This window comes from Penicillium chrysogenum (assembly GCF_028827035.1).
Source record: "Penicillium chrysogenum strain IBT 35668 chromosome Unknown utg000005l_segment0_segment0, whole genome shotgun sequence".
Classification (NCBI taxonomy): Eukaryota; Fungi; Ascomycota; class Eurotiomycetes; order Eurotiales; family Aspergillaceae; genus Penicillium; species Penicillium chrysogenum.
Window position 1 is genome coordinate 4,319,523 of NW_026622753.1, and position 17,123 is coordinate 4,336,645.

General features: G+C 50.7%; 8 protein-coding genes across 8 annotated transcripts; 3 read left to right on the forward strand and 5 right to left on the reverse strand.

The window, feature by feature from the left end:
• Positions 1-5: 5 nt before the first annotated feature.
• On the reverse strand, positions 6-903 carry N7489_010039 (Rer1 family protein; the record flags this gene model as incomplete). Its single annotated transcript, XM_056715788.1, has 4 exons — positions 6-85; positions 172-474; positions 612-729; positions 835-903. 4 exons carry the CDS (start codon positions 901-903, stop codon positions 6-8), a joined length of 570 nt encoding a protein of 189 aa, XP_056563410.1.
• Positions 904-1,329: 426 nt separating this feature from the next.
• On the forward strand, positions 1,330-2,433 carry echA (enoyl-CoA hydratase echA; the record flags this gene model as incomplete). Its single annotated transcript, XM_056715789.1, has 4 exons — positions 1,330-1,477; positions 1,530-1,667; positions 1,772-2,317; positions 2,384-2,433. 4 exons carry the CDS (start codon positions 1,330-1,332, stop codon positions 2,431-2,433), a joined length of 882 nt encoding a protein of 293 aa, XP_056563411.1.
• A 316-nt stretch (positions 2,434-2,749) lies between these two features.
• On the reverse strand, positions 2,750-4,578 carry N7489_010041 (putative MFS alpha-glucoside transporter; the record flags this gene model as incomplete). Its single annotated transcript, XM_056715790.1, has 2 exons — positions 2,750-4,144; positions 4,249-4,578. 2 exons carry the CDS (start codon positions 4,576-4,578, stop codon positions 2,750-2,752), a joined length of 1,725 nt encoding a protein of 574 aa, XP_056563412.1.
• Positions 4,579-5,844: 1,266 nt separating this feature from the next.
• Positions 5,845-6,751, forward strand: N7489_010042 (uncharacterized protein; the record flags this gene model as incomplete). Its single annotated transcript, XM_056715791.1, has 3 exons — positions 5,845-6,383; positions 6,459-6,664; positions 6,729-6,751. 3 exons carry the CDS (start codon positions 5,845-5,847, stop codon positions 6,749-6,751), a joined length of 768 nt encoding a protein of 255 aa, XP_056563413.1.
• Positions 6,752-7,076: 325 nt separating this feature from the next.
• Positions 7,077-8,752, reverse strand: fgaCat (catalase easC; the record flags this gene model as incomplete). The annotated part of the gene is made up of 4 exons (XM_056715792.1): positions 7,077-8,327; positions 8,389-8,568; positions 8,622-8,674; positions 8,731-8,752. 4 exons carry the CDS (start codon positions 8,750-8,752, stop codon positions 7,077-7,079), a joined length of 1,506 nt encoding a protein of 501 aa, XP_056563414.1.
• A 961-nt stretch (positions 8,753-9,713) lies between these two features.
• On the reverse strand, positions 9,714-11,792 carry atg15 (triglyceride lipase ATG15; the record flags this gene model as incomplete). Its single annotated transcript, XM_056715793.1, has 2 exons — positions 9,714-11,558; positions 11,616-11,792. The coding sequence occupies 2 exons, from the start codon at positions 11,790-11,792 to the stop codon at positions 9,714-9,716; spliced, it is 2,022 nt and encodes a 673-aa protein (XP_056563415.1).
• A 451-nt stretch (positions 11,793-12,243) lies between these two features.
• N7489_010045 (VPS9 domain-containing protein) lies at positions 12,244-14,417 on the forward strand (the record flags this gene model as incomplete). The annotated part of the gene is made up of 3 exons (XM_056715794.1): positions 12,244-12,476; positions 12,541-13,296; positions 13,433-14,417. The coding sequence occupies 3 exons, from the start codon at positions 12,244-12,246 to the stop codon at positions 14,415-14,417; spliced, it is 1,974 nt and encodes a 657-aa protein (XP_056563416.1).
• Positions 14,418-14,844: 427 nt separating this feature from the next.
• On the reverse strand, positions 14,845-16,449 carry N7489_010046 (uncharacterized protein; the record flags this gene model as incomplete). Its single annotated transcript, XM_056715795.1, has 1 exon — positions 14,845-16,449. The coding sequence occupies one exon, from the start codon at positions 16,447-16,449 to the stop codon at positions 14,845-14,847; it is 1,605 nt and encodes a 534-aa protein (XP_056563417.1).
• Between the last annotated feature and the right edge of the window lie 674 nt (positions 16,450-17,123).

The window sequence follows — 17,123 nt, forward strand, 5'->3', positions numbered from 1 at the left end:
AGATCTCATGAGCGGCCATACCGTGTCTTTCCGAAGGAGAAAGGCACGTAGCGGTACTTAATCATGTGCTGGATTTGTCGTCGCACTGCAAAAAGGGCCAAGTTAGACGGACATCCACAACAAACCGATACAGGTACGGTATCGAATTCCGATCAAAAAGGGGAAACATACTCGTCAACACAAACAAAATTATCCAGTAAACAACCAGCACCGGCCAGAAGACGGGGATATCGAAGACGGCAAGCCAAGAGCAAACAAAGGCAATGGCAATGGCGCGAGTGGCCGAGTGCCAGAACTTGAACTCCGGCAGACGGCGGATGAATGGCCGGAATTCCTCGTCCTTCTTGGTAGGGAGGCTGGGGGATCCGGCGTCACCGTCCTCAAGGCCCTCATCCTGGGTAAGAGAGGGGTCGAATTTGGGAGTCAGGAAAGCGAGGAAGAGATTCAGGAGATAAATGCCGAGCGTGTAGGCGACTGTGATATGAGATTCCAGCGTTAGCGGTTTGTTTATGCAGATGTTCCGCGGTGGATGAATGGCTTTCGCGTGCTGGAGCTGAAGCGCATCATTTCTGCTTTGCTGATTCCAGTTCAGGGGTTCAATCCAGTCATACCGATATACCAGCCCTGCGCAAGGAAAATGCGCAGGAAGAAGACGAAGAGGAGCACGCCGGAACCAACCCAGCGGTAGGTTGTGTACGGGGTCGAGGCATCGAGGTAGGCTTGATAGTGCTGTGGTTGATGTATTAGCATATTGATCAAACTATTGCGACTCATTTCAGAAATAAAGGATCCAAAGACATTGCGCAATGCCTTTGCCCCTCACGAGACACTCACTCGAGTCAGTTTAGAGGTGTGCGCGGACACGGCTGTGAAGGGCGACTGATCGGGCTCAGGGACATCCATGATGAAGAATTAGAGAATGGGCAAAGCACAGGGCTAGACCACCGAAAGAAAGAAAGGAAAGAGGAAAAGCAAAGGAGAAAGCAGTGATTAAGATAAGCTGCTGAAACCAGACATTCCCGGACAGGCACTGCACTTCAGGACAGAAAAGTGTCCACTGCCCACAGGCCAATCATATTAGAGATTAGTCACCAGCCACTTATGGGCACGTGAGATATGGCACAGTCCGTATGGTGGCGGTGCAGTGACATAAGACAGACTAAAAGGGCTTAGCCTCTTCACGTGTACCTCGGGACGGTTAACTTCGGCGTTCATCGGTCGCGGGGAGATGGGCCATCTATGATGGTATCGTGTAGCTACTCCCTCGTTTCTCTGCATAATTCAATCTCAATTATCTGAAAGTAGCTGCCTTTTGCTTGACATATCACAATGTTCGCCCGTCAATGCACTCGTCTGGCCACTTCCCGGACATCGGCCCCCTTGACTTCCTACCTAGCCCGAGTCCGGGGTTATTCTTCAGCTGCTGGTAGCTACGAGCACATCCTCACCTCGACCCCCAAGCCCGGTGTGGGATTGAGTATGTAACATCTGTCAATATACTACAGGACCAATTCTCATTGCTATTATAGTTACCCTTAACCGCCCTAAGGCCCTCAACGCACTATGCTCTCCATTGTTCACGGAGCTTAATGAAGCCCTGAGCAACTACGACAATGACAAGAGCATCGGCGCGATTATTATAACTGGAAGCGAGAAGGCCTTTGCCGGTAGGTACATGCTCTGGTTGCACTTATTCACTATATCCTTTCCGGTCACTCCCTCGGCCCAATCCCTAATATGCCTCAACAATATTAACCAAACAAACCCGCAGCCGGCGCCGACATCAAAGAAATGGCCCCTCTAAGCTTCTCCGCCGCCTACAGTGACAACTTCATTGCGCCCTGGTCCCACCTCGCCACCTCCATCCGCACCCCAGTCATCGCCGCCGTCTCCGGCTACGCCCTCGGCGGCGGCTGCGAGCTAGCCCTGATGTGCGACATCCTGTACTGCTCCGAAAATGCCACGTTCGGCCAGCCGGAGATCAAGCTCGGCACGATCCCCGGCGCAGGCGGCTCTCAGCGCCTGACCCGTGCGATCGGCAAGAGCAAGGCCATGGAGCTTATCCTTACCGGCAAGAACTTCAGCGGTAAGGAGGCTGGTGAGTGGGGTGTTGCGGCGAAGGTTGTTCCGGGTGGTAAGGAGGAGCTGCTTGAGCAGGCGTATAAGACAGCTGAGACTATTGCCAGCTATAGCCGTGTGGCTGTTGTTGCTGGTAAGGAGGTTGTTAATAAGAGTCAGGAGTTGTCGCTCAAGGAGGGTGTTGAGTATGAGAGACGGTTGTTCCATGCGCTCTTTGGCAGCAAGGATCAGAAGATTGGTGAGTTGACACTTTGGTCTGCTGAATTACTGGGTGTGAGATGTGGGTTGCTAACGATTATTCTAGGCATGACTGCCTTTGCGGAGAAGAAGAAGCCTGAGTGGTCCCATGAATAGATGATGGGTAGAACATACTCATTTGGAATGAAGAAGCTAATTTTTTTTCTCGTGGCCTTCATGTAATTCACAATGCTGGGGCTGTAGAATAAATTAATGGTTATATGACCTAGTGCAGTATCATCTGGGGCTCTCAGCACCAAAAGAGAAGTGGAGGTATGAGAGAAATTGGAGAATTCATTTTACATTTATATTGACCATCATATGAAGATATTAGATTAATGCTATTAATGCTGAAAATGCTATATACATGCAAGAGTGCCTAACAATTTAGGTTCCCAGAAGCAGAATTAGTCGTAAACGTAGACACATCGCATCATATCGAACCGTGATTTTTCTCCAATTGGCTCTCATCAGTCCGGTTATTTTTCTCCGCCCGGTAATCATCAATGACGCGGCCCTCAATGGTCTCATCGAAAACGTCCACCTGGGTCGTCGCGAACTTGCGAGCACTGACACCGCGCTCAAAGAGCAGGTCAAGCTCAGCGAACGATCGGCCGCGAGGCTCGGGGACGCGGAAGTATGTGTAGATGATGCACAAGAAACAAATGCCACCCCAGAAGAAACCGGCATAATTGCCCCAGTTCCAAGCGCCCGGGTTCAGCATGTAAGGGGTCAGAACGCCGCAGATGATGGCGACGACGTTGTACAGGTTGCGGCCGAGCACGACTGTCTTGATTTGCAGTCGGCGGGTGGAGAGCTCGGCTACAAGGGAGAAGCAGACCGTGCCAACGGTCAGCTGGTAGAATAGGGCCCATATCAACATCATGGAACCTGTGGCTAGGGAGCCTTGGTCTTTGTGCTCTTCAGGAACAAGGCCAAGGAAACCCATGACTAATAACATAGTGCACAGGCCACAGAGACCGTACAGACATAACGTTCGTCGGCCGATTCCGAGTGTCATAAGGAACCATGCTCCAAAAACGCCAATCATGTTGATGCCGTATTGACCCATGGCAAAGGCATAAGAGTTAGAGGAGTCTAACCCAGCCTGTTTCAAGAAGTAGGTCGAGTAGTTGGAAAATGAGTTTCCGCTAAGATTTTGGATGGCCCAGACCATACAGACAATCTCTGTGCGGCGGAGATCGGTGCCCCGGAAGCAGTCCAAGTAGCTGGCACCCTGGGTAATCTTTTCCTCTAAAGCGGTGGTGTGAACCATCATAGCGACTGTCTCATCGGGATCGAAATCTCCATCCTGACCCTGACTTTTACTAGTCAACCGCACAAGGGCCCGTTTGGCATCTTCAGTGCGGCCTTTCCGAACCAACCACCACGGGGATTCGGGCGCAAGGTAGATACCAATAAAGAGCGGCAGCGGCCACATCCATTGCAGTCCGTATGGAATCCGGTAGGCCCATTCGTCGTTCCGGTTCAACATACCCTTGATCACACCGATGCCAATAAGCTGGCCAAGACCCCAGCAGAAATTGACATAGGTCGTCAAATACCCTCGCAGCGCCACGGGACACACCTCCGAGGCGTACGTAATCGTCAAAGTCTGGAAGACACCCCAGGGGATACCGCAGAGAATCTCCGCCGCGAGCAGGGCTTGCACATTCTTAGCCGTGAAGAAGATGGACGTCCACGCAGTAACAAGTATAAGACAGGCCATAATCGTGTACCGGTAACCGAATCGTTCCGAAGCCCAGCCGTTGATGAATAGACCGATGATCTCGCCGCAGTAGGCACCGTTGCTCAGACCTGCTTGCCACTGTATATTCAGACAATTGTCAGTTTCTTCATCCCGCAGAGAGGCAAACCCACCCCACTCCAAGAGATGGAGGGATGGCCACTGCCGGAATTGGTTGAACTTACCGCTGCGGAAACTTCGTATGAGCCATCGGCCAACAGCTCACCATACTTGCGATTGAATTGCGGGAAGGCATAGAAGTTGTTGACCAAACTAATATCGTACCCCTCCATGGCAATGCACGTGGAGATGAGCACGCTCCAGAGAACGGCCTTAGGGTACAGGCGGATGCCCTGCATCAAACTCATAGACTGCTCCTTCTCCGTGGCTGCCTTTGCATTTTGAATGACCTTGGTCATGGACGAGTCCGAAGCGGGTCCTGTGGCCGCAGAGTATCCGTATGCGGGAGGGCCATCCACCGGGGTGATGGCATCTGAGGCCTTGGGTTCGGCCATGTTGGATGGGCGAGGTAACCGGGAGACTCTGGGAGGGATTGGAGGGTTGTCTCAAGTAACTTTCGATATGGGGTTTAAAAGTTGGCCTGGTTCGGAAGTCAGGGGAAAGAAAAATCAGAGTACCCACAATGGGAACATTGCACGCGAGTACTCCAGGGCGGCGAAAAGTCCCCTTGACGCCTACCGAGGGTAAGTGAATACTGCGGCAGAGGCAAAAGGGCTAGACAAAAAGAGGATAAAAGTCAATGGTCCGAATTGGTGGGGGAACGGGGAATTTGACGGGCTCGATGCCTCCAAGCGCAAATTTTCGCGGGATGAGGAAGCTTGGCGATACCCGGATGGGGCAAGTGATGGGTCATGGTAACAGTGTGAACTCGATTATACGTCTGGATGGCGCTATGGTATTTGTTATTCTAGGTAGTTGTAATTGCTGATCAGACATAGTATAATTTAACGATTATATAGTACTCCGTATACAATTTAAAGCTATACGACCTCGGGAAGGACTAGGTCTTACAACCCCACGTGGGGGAACTATAATTCCCCTTGCAGCAATAAAAAATGTACTACAACGTCAAGAATTGGAGTATTCGGATTATTTTATTATCTTACATATACTAACTCTCTATTAGGCTGTATATATTTGCACCGGAAAATAATGAACCACGTATACTCTTGATCTCATCTCTACTATAAACCGGCTAGAAACGGCTATCTTTATCCTATAGAATCTATCGAATCCGACATTGATCGCCAATAGTTAGAACATACCTGCGCTCGGACGACTTAGTTTCTTTGATCAACAATGCTATTTGAGATTCAGGGTTTAGTTCAAGCAACAATGTTCATCTCCCGGAATCCCCTCACAAGATCTTCTTTGATCGACCCGATTAATTATAGTCTCTTCGGACAATGTGTATTGGTCTAATTACTCTTCAAAGGTTGCTTTGAACATCTATATTTGTCTCTTTGATGACTCGGTTAATTATAGTCTATCCACTTCTTTCAGATGTTGCTCGATCACTATAATAAGCTATTTTCTTACAATCTCATGGTTCCATCGAGTACTAGTCTTCAAAGGTCTACTAATATATAAGACACAATCCGTCCCCGTACTATATACTGAACATTTCAAAGTCAATAACAGCCACTTCCCAACCGCAACCAATCCGTTAACAGCGACCAATCCGTTAACAGCGACCAATCCCTGACCAGCAGCCAAATCACCAACACTATCTAGTAAGTAAACCAACCATACGCACAGAAATGCCACGCAGTCTTCGTTCCGGGAATACCTGCCCTTCTCCTCTTCTCCCACCACCGCGCCCTCTTCGTGTCCCAGCCGAGAACGTAGTCCGTAACCGGGACTACGAGCTCATAGGTAACATGAACATCCCCATGGGCCTTTCCCGCAAGAAGGTTTCTGGATGCCATCTCGAAATTCTAGACATGGGGCCGAAAGACATAGACTGGTCCAAGGACCCAGAGCGAAATAACCATTGCATCCTCCGGCTCACATTCTTACATCCACTGGAAGACGACACCCCATACGCACCTATTGGCACCAGGGGAGTTGTCCTGGACTTGGAAGGTACGGGACCACAGCGAGATTCATATACTGGTGAGCTAACGATGAGTACTTTCGGGTACGAAGGCCCGCATCAGAGGTCGATGCGAGTTGTCAAGCTACGTATGGGCGGCGACAGGACAGTTGGGGATGCTGTTAGGATCATTCGGAATACTCATTTGGTGCCCTGTCATTTCGATACACCCAACGAGCAATTGGTTGGCTGTAGAGATTTTCTGTAAGTTTTGTTCCTGTTCCTGTTCCTGTTCCTGTTTCTGATATGTTTGGGGTCATATGCTAACAACATTGATAGATCGCAATTGATTTATCAGTTGGATAGGAACAAGTTTTTAAGGCTTCCGGCTGATGCTAACATTGCGATTTATGACTCGTTCAACTACCGTTATGACATGGATGATGACCCTGCCATCGGTTATGTTCCTACTCCTGTGAATTACGCTATCTTTACGGCGGCATATCAACATACGGCTATTAACAGGATTAATTATCATGGAACGCGTGAGTTGCCCTGGATATCTTTCTCCCTGTGTCATCGGATTGAATGCTAATGAGATATTGATAGGTCGTTTCTTGGACGGGCAGTAGAAGAGATCGAATCGAAAGGATCGGAAATATTATGCCATAGATACCTAGGTTCTATGTCAACTTACCCCTTGGCGTAGTGTTCATCTCTGCTAGGCAGAATTGCGAGAAGACTAACTTTCAAAGCACAGTGGAAAGCGTTACTGTTTTTAAGATATCGTGTACAAGCCATTCATAGACCTGATATTTACGAGGAACTCGGTTAGCCCATAATAAAGTATGGTACAAATTCGTAAATCGTATTGAAATTGCTGAGATATCTATATGCAGTGATGTGGAGTGAATCCACGATTATTTTGGGTATGAAATCAAGTAAGGAAACGTGCAACTACAATCGCGCTGGCGGGGCACCAGTAACATGAGCCTCCGTAGCAGACTGGATGCGAGAACCAAGATCCGCGTTGACACGACGGAACATCTCGTAAGTCGCCCTGCGGACACGCTCATCGGCACCGCACAGGTGACCAGAGATGTTACCGACAAAGTTCTCCTGCTGGCCGGGGGTACGGCCAAGGACCTGCCACAGGCCGTTAGCCTGGACGTAGTCCTCTGAGGTCACAGGGTACTGCTCGGCGATGACAGCGCCGGACCACTTCTCGTGTTCCTGGCTAGCCTTGACGGCCTTGTGGGCGAGCGGACGGAAGGTAGAAGGGTAGTTAGGGTTAGCGCCATAGTTGCCGTTGACGTTCATGTAGCCATCGCGGTGTGTGGGATTGAAGGCTTTGAGCGGGCAGTTGACGGGGATCTGCTCGTAGTTGCCGCCCAGGCGGTGGCGGTGCGTGTCAGGGTAGGAGAAGAGACGGGACTGAAGGACTGGGTCGGCGGAGGGCTCGACACCAGGGACCATGTGAGAGGGGGAGAAAGCGGCCTGTTCGATCTCCGCGAAGTAGTTCTGCGGATTCTTGTTCAGGGTGAAGCGGCCAAATCGGCGCAGAGGCACCTCTTTCTGGGGCCAGACTTTGGTGAGGTCGAAGACGTTCCAACGGAACTTCTCGGCCTGTTCGGGGCTCAGGACTTGCACGTAGCAGGTCCAGGAGGGGTTCTCGCCGCGCTGGATGGCCTCGAATAGGTCCTGGGTGTGCCAGTCCGGGTTCTCAGCGGACAGCTTCGCTGCCTCGTCGTTGGTGAAGGTCTTGTTGCCCTGATCGGTCTTACAGTGGATTTGGACGTAGTTGAACGTGCCATCTGGCTTGATCCACTTGTAGGTGTGGCCGGAGTAGCCGTTCATGTGACGGTAGGAGTACGGGGTACCGCGGTCACTGAACAGGTGCATCACCTGGTGAACGGCCTCGTGGTGGGTGGAAAGGTAATCCCAAAACATGGTGGCATCCTTAAGGTTGGTCTGCGGGTTGCGCTTCTGGGTGTGGATGAAGACGGGGAACTTAGCAGGGTCGCGCAGGAAGAAAACCGGGGTGTTGTTGAACACCCAATCCCAGTTGCCCTCCTCGGTATAGAATTTCATGGCGAATCCGCGAGGATCACGGGCACTGTCCGGGGATCCCTTCTCACCACCGACGGTCGAGAAGCGGGTGAGCATCTTCGTCTTCTTGCCCACACCCTTGAGCATATCAATGATTGTCTATGCGGTATTAGCCTAGTGTTCTCCGCGGAATTATAGAAGTTGCCCAGACGGTACATACGATATCGCTAATATCATCAGTGACCTCAAACTCGCCATAGGCACCAGCACCCTTAGCATGAACCACGCGTTCAGGAATGCGCTCACGGTCAAAGTGTGCCAGCAAATCGATCAGGTGGAAATCCTGCATCAGAAGAGGACCGTTAGGGCCAATGCGCTGGGCAGCCTGGGGGTCCATGACCTATATGTATATGATTAGACCTTGCGACTCAGGAGGAAGTGAGCTGGGCGTACTGGGCAGCCGTTGGAGGCCGTGTAGACCGGAGTCTCATTGTAGCGGTAGGTTTCTGCGAAGAGAAGACCATTAGTTGGTGTTCTAGGATTTGATGGGTGCAAAACCTACTAGGCTCGTTATCTTGACCCATGATGGCAGATCTATGGAGAAGAGAGGAAGGTCCCGGGAGCACTCTCTGGTTTATATGGCAAAGAAAAAAAGTGCCATGTGGGGAGCCATGGAAAAGTCCTACGGAACCTATGGACCCACCGGGGTTTGATATGGAAATCATCCAACTGTCTATTGGCCCACAAATCAATCTGAATATCAGGTAACATCACTACCTACATGTAGCTTTCTTGATATAGGATGTATCTGCAAAAATGCTGGGCCTCTTACGTGCGCATGAATGGTCGATATCCAATCGCCAATGTCACCCTATCGGGTCCACTCCCCAGAATTGGAGTACTAAAGATGGAATTTGTAAATGGATGGCTAGACTTAAGAGGGAGAGACATTCCGGGGAGGTCAAGTTTTCCCAATTAAGCAGTTCGATCCGAGCTCAAGCTGTCAGTTGAACTTATTCTACCGGGACGATCCGAGATCGGCAAGCCCCGGCTTCCGATCCGGTACGGAGATGACCTTGCAGACTTGTTGAGCAGAGTCAAATACACACTTTTATATTCAACGAATTCATTGATCTAATCTCCATTGCATGATAGCAACCCGAAAAAAATCCCGAAAACCTCCAAGGGTCAGTCCCTCCAAGGTGCTGCGCGAGGTATTGGCTAATTCCAACTGTGCCTCGACAGAGTACCTCAAATAGTGCTTCCCTTGGAATTGATCGAAGAAATACTCAAAAAAGTTCTCAGCTGAGTCGTGAGAACAACAAGAAAAAGTCAAAAGCAAAAACAAAAACAAATGCTCGCTCAATGCGCCAATCGTATATCTTGTATATCGCAAGGAAACCCAAAGCAGATTGGGGTCCGAACAAATCGTAAAAGTGCGTGGGTATATCTAGCGCTTGCGGCTTCTCAAGAACCTACAGATCAATCGAAATCAAGGGGACACTGAGAGTATGCTGCAAGTGCATGCATGGGAAGGAATAGGGGTTAGCTGGTAGGAGTGGGCGCCGAGGTAACCGCAGGCGTGTTAGTTGGCTCATCCCAACATCCCCAGAATATTCCCGGGATATGACATGTTGTGGAAATGGGCGTCGAGGTGATAGCGGGCAACGACGTGACCGCAGTCGTGCTAGTTGGCTCATCCCAACATCCCCAGAATATTCCCGGGCTATGACATGTTGTGGAAATGGGCGCCGAGGTGAAAGCGGGCAACGAGGTAACCGCGGTCGTGCTAGTTGGCTCATCCCAACATCCCCAGAATATTCCCGGGCTATGACAGGCTGTGGAAGTGGGCGAGGCAGGATTAGCGGTAGTCGTGGCTACCGTACTCGTTTCGTCACGGCAGCCAAACCACCCTGGGTCGTGACAGCTGGTCGTTGTACTAGTCACTGTGGGCAAAGTGGTAGTCACTGTGGGTGCTGGGGTGGCTGTTGTGGTAGTAGGATCATTGCACCCGAACCAACCAGGAGTCATGCATGTAGTAGTAGTGGCAGTGCTTGTCGTCGTAGTCGTAGTCGTAGTAGTAGCAGTTGTGCTCTCATCCAGACAGCCCCACCACCCGGGGGTCTTGCAGGTAGAAGTTCTGGTGGGAGATGTGGTAGTGGTGGTGGTAGTGGTAGTAGTTGTGATCTCAGAGCCGTTGCTTCGGAAGAACTTCCAGAGTTCGCAATCGAAGCATTCTTCCTCTGCGACACATGAGGGCACGCTGTCATATGTCATAAGAACATCAGATATCACGTTCTCAATCTTGTGGGTACCAAGACCGACACGCCAGCCCTTGTCTGCCACGGTGTCATACGTGCACACCTGTCCAGTGTGACATACTGACTCCATCGCATAGCCGCCCCACGTACATATCGAGTTAATTCCATTGCAGGTTCCCATAAATACTGGGTCTGCTGTATGTCCAAAATGGTAGGCTCCAGTATACTGTCGCGACTGTGGAAATCGTGGGTCATAACCTGGCGGGCTTGGGAGGCCGAGTCGAGCTGCGGGTAATGCTTCTGGGACGGCCTCAAAAGTGACTACAGGCAATCCGAATGTCAATCCAACCAGACTCGTCATGGCACCACCTAGCGAATGACCCGTCATCCAAATATTTGCATCCGGGTAGATCTCCGTAACATTAGAGTATAGGTCGATCGCTGCCCGGTAATAACGGTCTTCGTCGGTCATAGACTCGATGATGCATGTCAGGTTTGCCGTGAATGTAGCACTCTGACAATCACATGATTGTCTCCATAGGTATGAGCCTCCTTGGCCGCAGCAACAACTAAAGTATAGATTATCGTTGACTTTATCGTTGGTTGTGGTACCGGCGCCATCAAAAAGAGCGGGCGAAGTGCCCTTCAAAGAAATGACAACAGTGTCATTTGTCTTATCGGAGTAGATGTGCCCCCTCAGCCCATCCTTTTGCCAACCAAAGCTCCCCGAATAGTTGAATCTGCCATTGATAGTGTGCCACTGTCCTGTTCCAGGCTCCTCAATATAGTCATTTGCGGTCATTTGTGCAAATGTCAAGACGGTCGGCTTGTCTGTAATATTCGGACCAGGCAAGGTGTCCAGGGCCCATTCTTGTGGAGACAAGGCGGCCGCAAAGCCCGAAGACCGCGCAGCTGCCAAGTGACCTTGAATCACCGGGAGTCGTCGGTCGGCTAACCGTTGTATTGTGAGAGGACTGGATGAAGCAAGCAGAGAGGACTCCGATGCAATATATTCTTCTTCGTGCCCATCTTCGGATACAGTTCGAAGGCGAGTATCTGGCTTGACGTCGAGTCTGGCATGGAAGTCGGGTTGTTCATAGGTACCTCGGTGGAAGATATGGCGCAAGGACTATAAACGGTTATTATAGGTCATCCAGCGTGATACAAGTTGCGTAGGGCATCTTACAAACTCATGGATATCTGGTGTAGCTTCGGCCCCCTTCAAAGGTACCTGGGGCGGGATGATGGGGACTTGCTGAGAGGGTGGATAGTAGCCTGAGGCGTAGGTAGCACCTGATAATACTGCAACCGATAATAATAGGCTGTGGATGCTAAGTTCAAATCGTGACCGTTTTCGAGGCATGATGGGGGTGATGATGAGGGTCAAGGTCAAGGAGGCGTGAGCCTATGTGAGTCTATCACGGTTATCGGCAAGGTCACTTATCAAGTGACGCAGTGCGGAGAGCAATCGGCACGTGATGAGTACCCCCAGTGAAGTGACGCGATCTCGCGTGAATCAGATTCCTCGTGAATTTCGTGTCTTCTGAAATGACCAGGAGAATAGAATTGCCCTGCTGATAAGCTGCAGTACCCTCCATGTTTGGTACAGGATACCTCTGATCGCTTTACTTCTGGACAACAGGCTAGAACTTGGCCTCCCAGACGCGGATCAGCACAGGCCTATCAGCTGTACCCGGAAGCGGAGACACGCAGTTAGTGCCTTATAGAACCCCATCGCCCCTGGCTCTAAAATGTCTGGCCCCTCTGAAACTAGCACTCAGCCTTATTTGCACTTAGCACGGTCATTCACCAGAATGGCTGGCTCGGAAGTGAAATTTCCCATTGACCAAGATTCCAAAACAACACCTCTGTCATCACCTGTCAATAATGAGGGGCAGGAAAGTGGACACGATGTATTCGAAAGACGAGGCTCTGCAGACTCCGGCACAGCAGGCGAGGCCCAGGCAGATGATGGCTTTGTGCTTTCACGAAGCGTACAAGACCCTTCCGAGGAGCTACCGATCGAACTAATCAGCCTGGCAGACCGGTAAGTGTGGTCATATCAGTGCCCTTGTTTCCATGTTTTATCTGACAGCCTTGTTCGCCAATAGTTTTGTGAATTCCCTGAGCGCCAAAGTACACAACTCGCCCCCCACGATCGAGAAGATCTCCGATCTCTTCCAAGTTTTCTACAGCCGCGCCGAGTCCCACATTGCGACACACATATCTGCTCTCATATCTCGTATCAACCGGGATCTGTCGCCTCAGGTGCCTGTAAAAGCTCCACGAGGAAGCGCACTGTCGAAACTAAGCAGCAAACGCTCTCAAGATGATGTCAGGGCAGGAGCCTCGGGTCGCCAAATGCTGACTGCGTCGGAAGTAGCTGAAAAGCGACAGGCTCGCAGGGCCCTTGAAAACAAACGGAGTGCATTAGAAGAGGCTGCCGAGCGAAGGGTCTGCGAGCTGGTTTATGATAAACTTTGGAGGCACAAAAGTACATTAGATGATGTGCGGGACGAAAAGTTGCGTTCCAAGACTGCAGCTTTGCTGCTGGTCGGCATTAATCTGAAGGACCTTGGGATCGATTTGGACCTTGAAGCAATCGACGAGCAGAAGCAGGACGAGGCGAACGAATTCCTTTGTCAAGCCCGGGAGCATCTTGCGAAGATGAACGATTACAAATACCCCCTTGGAAAGCTTCAGCAGCTCGCAGCAGCGCACAAGGCCATCGTTGACGCTCTTACTAAACTTTTACCGTCCTCTTCTTCTGCGGACGAGATTCTACCCACGTTGATTTATACACTCGTGACGTGCCCTCCTGAAGGGATCAATATTGTCAGCAACTTGGTTTTTATCCAGCGTTTCAGGTCTTCAAACAAAATTGACGGAGAAACGGCTTACTGCTTAACCAATCTAGAGGCTGCAATAAGCTTTTTGGAAAACGTCGATCTTTCTACACTGCGTGCCGATGAGCTGCAGGATGGCCCTCTGAAACCCCCCCAGTGAGACAACGACACCATCCGCAGAAAATGTCGATCCTTTTCGGCCACCCAAGGAGACTACCACATCGGCTGTGACGACTGTATCTGCATCGCCGGAATTATCGAAACCAGAGATCAAAGAACCCGCCTCTTCTACATTACCCAGGCCTCAAGCCTCCACCACACCACAGCAACGACGTCTCAGCAACCTTTTCCAACCACCTTCTAAAGTCCTCGGGGCTGCAAATGATGCTGTGCGCACCACTGCTGACCAAAGCTTGAAGAACATTGGTGCTACCTTGGACAGCAGTTTCAACTTTCTGTTTGGTCGTCTGAAGGAAATGCAAAACGTCCAAGGACCTGGCCCGGACGGTAGCGAACCAATACTGCCAAAGACATTGGCCGAAGCTCGCCGTCTGGTGAGCTTGCCGCTTGCCGCTGCAACCAACCAAAACCTGACCCAAGGGGAGCTCGCAGCGATCAATTCTGTTTCCGTGGATGAAAGCACACCCCCACGCAGTAGTTCAAGACTCACAGACCTCTCCAGCGGCCCTGCCCCTAGGGACCGGAGTGTGGATAGCACCCGAACCCAAGGGAGTAGTAAAAAGTCCATCACGGCATCACTGCGGGAAGATTTTGCATCGAGTTCACCCATTAGCCCCACGCCGTTAGAATCAATGCGAAACTTCGGCAACACGCTCAACCCTCTGAACCATATCCCGGGCATGATGAAGAACTTTGGCCGCAACGCACCGGAGACTCCCAGCGGCAGGTCTGTATCTCCATCGGGACTGGACAGACTCAAGCCATCACCTGCCTCGACAGACGGCACTAGTGGTCCCGTCAGCCCGCTCCCCAACCCTTCATTGAAAATTGATCCTCCGATCCAGCGCTTCCTTGAGACACAGGATGCATGCGAACTCCGTATTGGGGATGTAGCTGTTCTACTGGAGGACTATAAGAGACTCGCTGCCGCGCTTTATAAACCCGGTGCCGAGGCTCGATAAGTTTCCAAGGTTCTATTACATTATTTAGTCTCATCTCCCTCTCAACGATTGCAGTGGGAGATGGGGTATTCTTGCATTATGGATCGATGGCGTTATTATATCTGGTATTCCATTTCATTTGGGCGAATAAACCATAGGTTAGATAGCATAGCTTTGGCGAGTGAGCTACGCATTGTCCATATCATACATCATTTTAGCAGGGAAAAAAACAACAACCATTCAGACCAAATTATGAATGCGAACTCGATAAGACCCCACGTAGGACCCCAGGAAATAAACAATAGCAACAAGAAACTTGAAAGCGTAAAAGGGGTATTGAACATGAATAAATCAAGTCCCGCTGTGGGTAATTTGGGGCATAACACGATCATCTCAAACAACATAGGGGTCAATGAAAAGCCAGGCTGAGCAAAAGATCATTCCTTACTCATGAGTGGCGTCCACGCAGAACCTCTGCACCGCCGGTTCTCATCTCAGTCAATTTATTCGTCAACTCCGAACTTTGCGTTTCAACTTGGTCATGGCGGCGCTTGACTTCGCCTTCAAACACAGCAGCTGTGCGGCGGCGAGCACGCCGTAGGTTCTTCATTTCCGAAAGAAGATGGGTGAAACGCTCGATCATTTGATCTCCACAGTCTTCCCATTCATCCATAGTCATGTGGGACAAGTAATTCTGGCGTTCTTGGTCTGTCAGGGTCAACAGGTGGGAGACGGCATTCTTGGGCTCCTGAGGGTCCGGGAAAGGTGGTGGATTTGGTGGCAACGAAGGTGATTTGGCGATTGGTGGAGGAGGGGTGGGTGATTTGTCAAAGGGCTCAGCTTGGAGCTCGGAAAAAGACTTTTGGTAGAGCACGTCCGGTGGGTAATCTGCTTCAAGGTTTCGCTTTTTGGAACGGATGGCAGTGTTGCGGCGGCTACGATGCAGCGGCTCTTGTGGTTCGTGGGAATCTTGCACAAAAAACGGATCTTGAATGGTGTGATCGACGTCTAGGTCGGTCAAACTGGTCATATCAAAGGCATTGATTGAATGCCCGCCGCTTTCCCGTCGTCCATCCGCCCGTATGGTGCGGTCCATGCCATCGTCGCTTCCACCATCGCTGTCAGTATGTTCCTGGAACGATGCGATGCTGAGTGTCCGGCCAACATCTGGCGGAGGTTGAGAGTTATGGCGAGTAGGTGATGCATCGAGTTGTTGGTCGAGCTGTTCAAGGAGCGAAGGCTTTGGAGGACTGAAACGTGTCCTGGGTGTTGCTGACGTGGTGTGAGGGAGAACAATCTTCCTGGGCCCCGTAGGAGGAAGCATTTGACCTAATTTACGCGGCTTAGACTTGGGTTGTGGTTGAGTCTGAGGCTCGGGGTCAGAGTCTACATTGACAGACTGCCGCGATGAAGTTCTCTTTCTGCTGGCGGACCAGAAATTCTCCAGGCGCTTGCTCAATGGTTCCTCGGTCGTACGCGGTTTGTGCGACACATTCCAGTTGGGTGCTTCGTCGGGCTTTTCATTATCCCCGCCATCTCCGCCAAGAGATGAAGTCATTTGGCTTCCAAAGTCATCGAAGTCATCCGAATCAAAACCGGCCTTTTTCATAGCTTGGTCGCCCAGGCCTTCGTACCAGTTAGACCCGTAAGTATGCCGTGAAGGCTGCGGCTGGTACATTGGTTGTGGATCCGGGTTGGTGTAGGCAGCATTAGTACTTGACGCTGCCTGAGATTTGTTGTCATCAAATCCGTAGACACTAGTGCCTGCCACAGTTGAATCATCAATCGCCTCCACGTCTGTATCAAACATGCTCTCCCGCTGCATCCCATGCGTAGGGAGACTGCGGGGCTGATTTGGGAATTGGGATGCACCACGAAATTCTAGCAACCCAGCTCTACCATTGGCACCTGGAGGGGCTGGGTCGACCAGCTGGGTGACGGGTACCTCGACTCTGGCTTGTTCTGCACGTTGCTGGCGCGACTGGGTGGCTTGGTCGGGGGCTCCGCGAGCCTGCCCACCTTCTTTGGAGTGGACATAATCGCCAACCCCCATGATATTGTGAAGCTGGCTATCTTAGGGGAAATGAATGAATGTGTTCTCTTTTCTTGATGACACCCGAAAGACGGCAGGATCAGTCACACGGTAAGGTTGTTGGGCAAACGCGATATCGCCGCGTAGTCACGTGCCGATTATTCCCAAACTGAGATTCTGTAAGGATCGTATGGTTTCTGTTAGATAGTACTAGCTGGGCAATATGGATGTATAGTGTAATTATATCATAAAGAAGCCCTCGCCTCCTATCTAATAAAACCCCTTTTCCGTTTCCGGTCGCTCCCTACGGAGTAGGAAGCTTATGCCTTAAGCTATAGCGTATGTATAACTAAACCATATAAACCGTTCGGGACGACAATGCACAATGCTTCGAAGCCACCTGAGGCACTTGCTCTACATCTGCTATTGAAGGCTCAATTTTGCTCTCTATCATAACTCGGTCGTAAAAACCCGGCTTTCCGACACTAGTATACGCCCCATAAGAATACGCTATAGCCTGGTTCCTCTTGCTGCCGGGTCCCAGTATCCAAAGGGGGTGTCCCTCTATCAATTCCCTTTTTCTAATATCGGTGACATCCAAAAGGACATCCCCACCACGGCTTCTTCTTTCTTTTGCAGTCACAGTCCAACCTGTTGAATGACCCGCTGTCCTTTCCTATCATTTTGTCGAACCA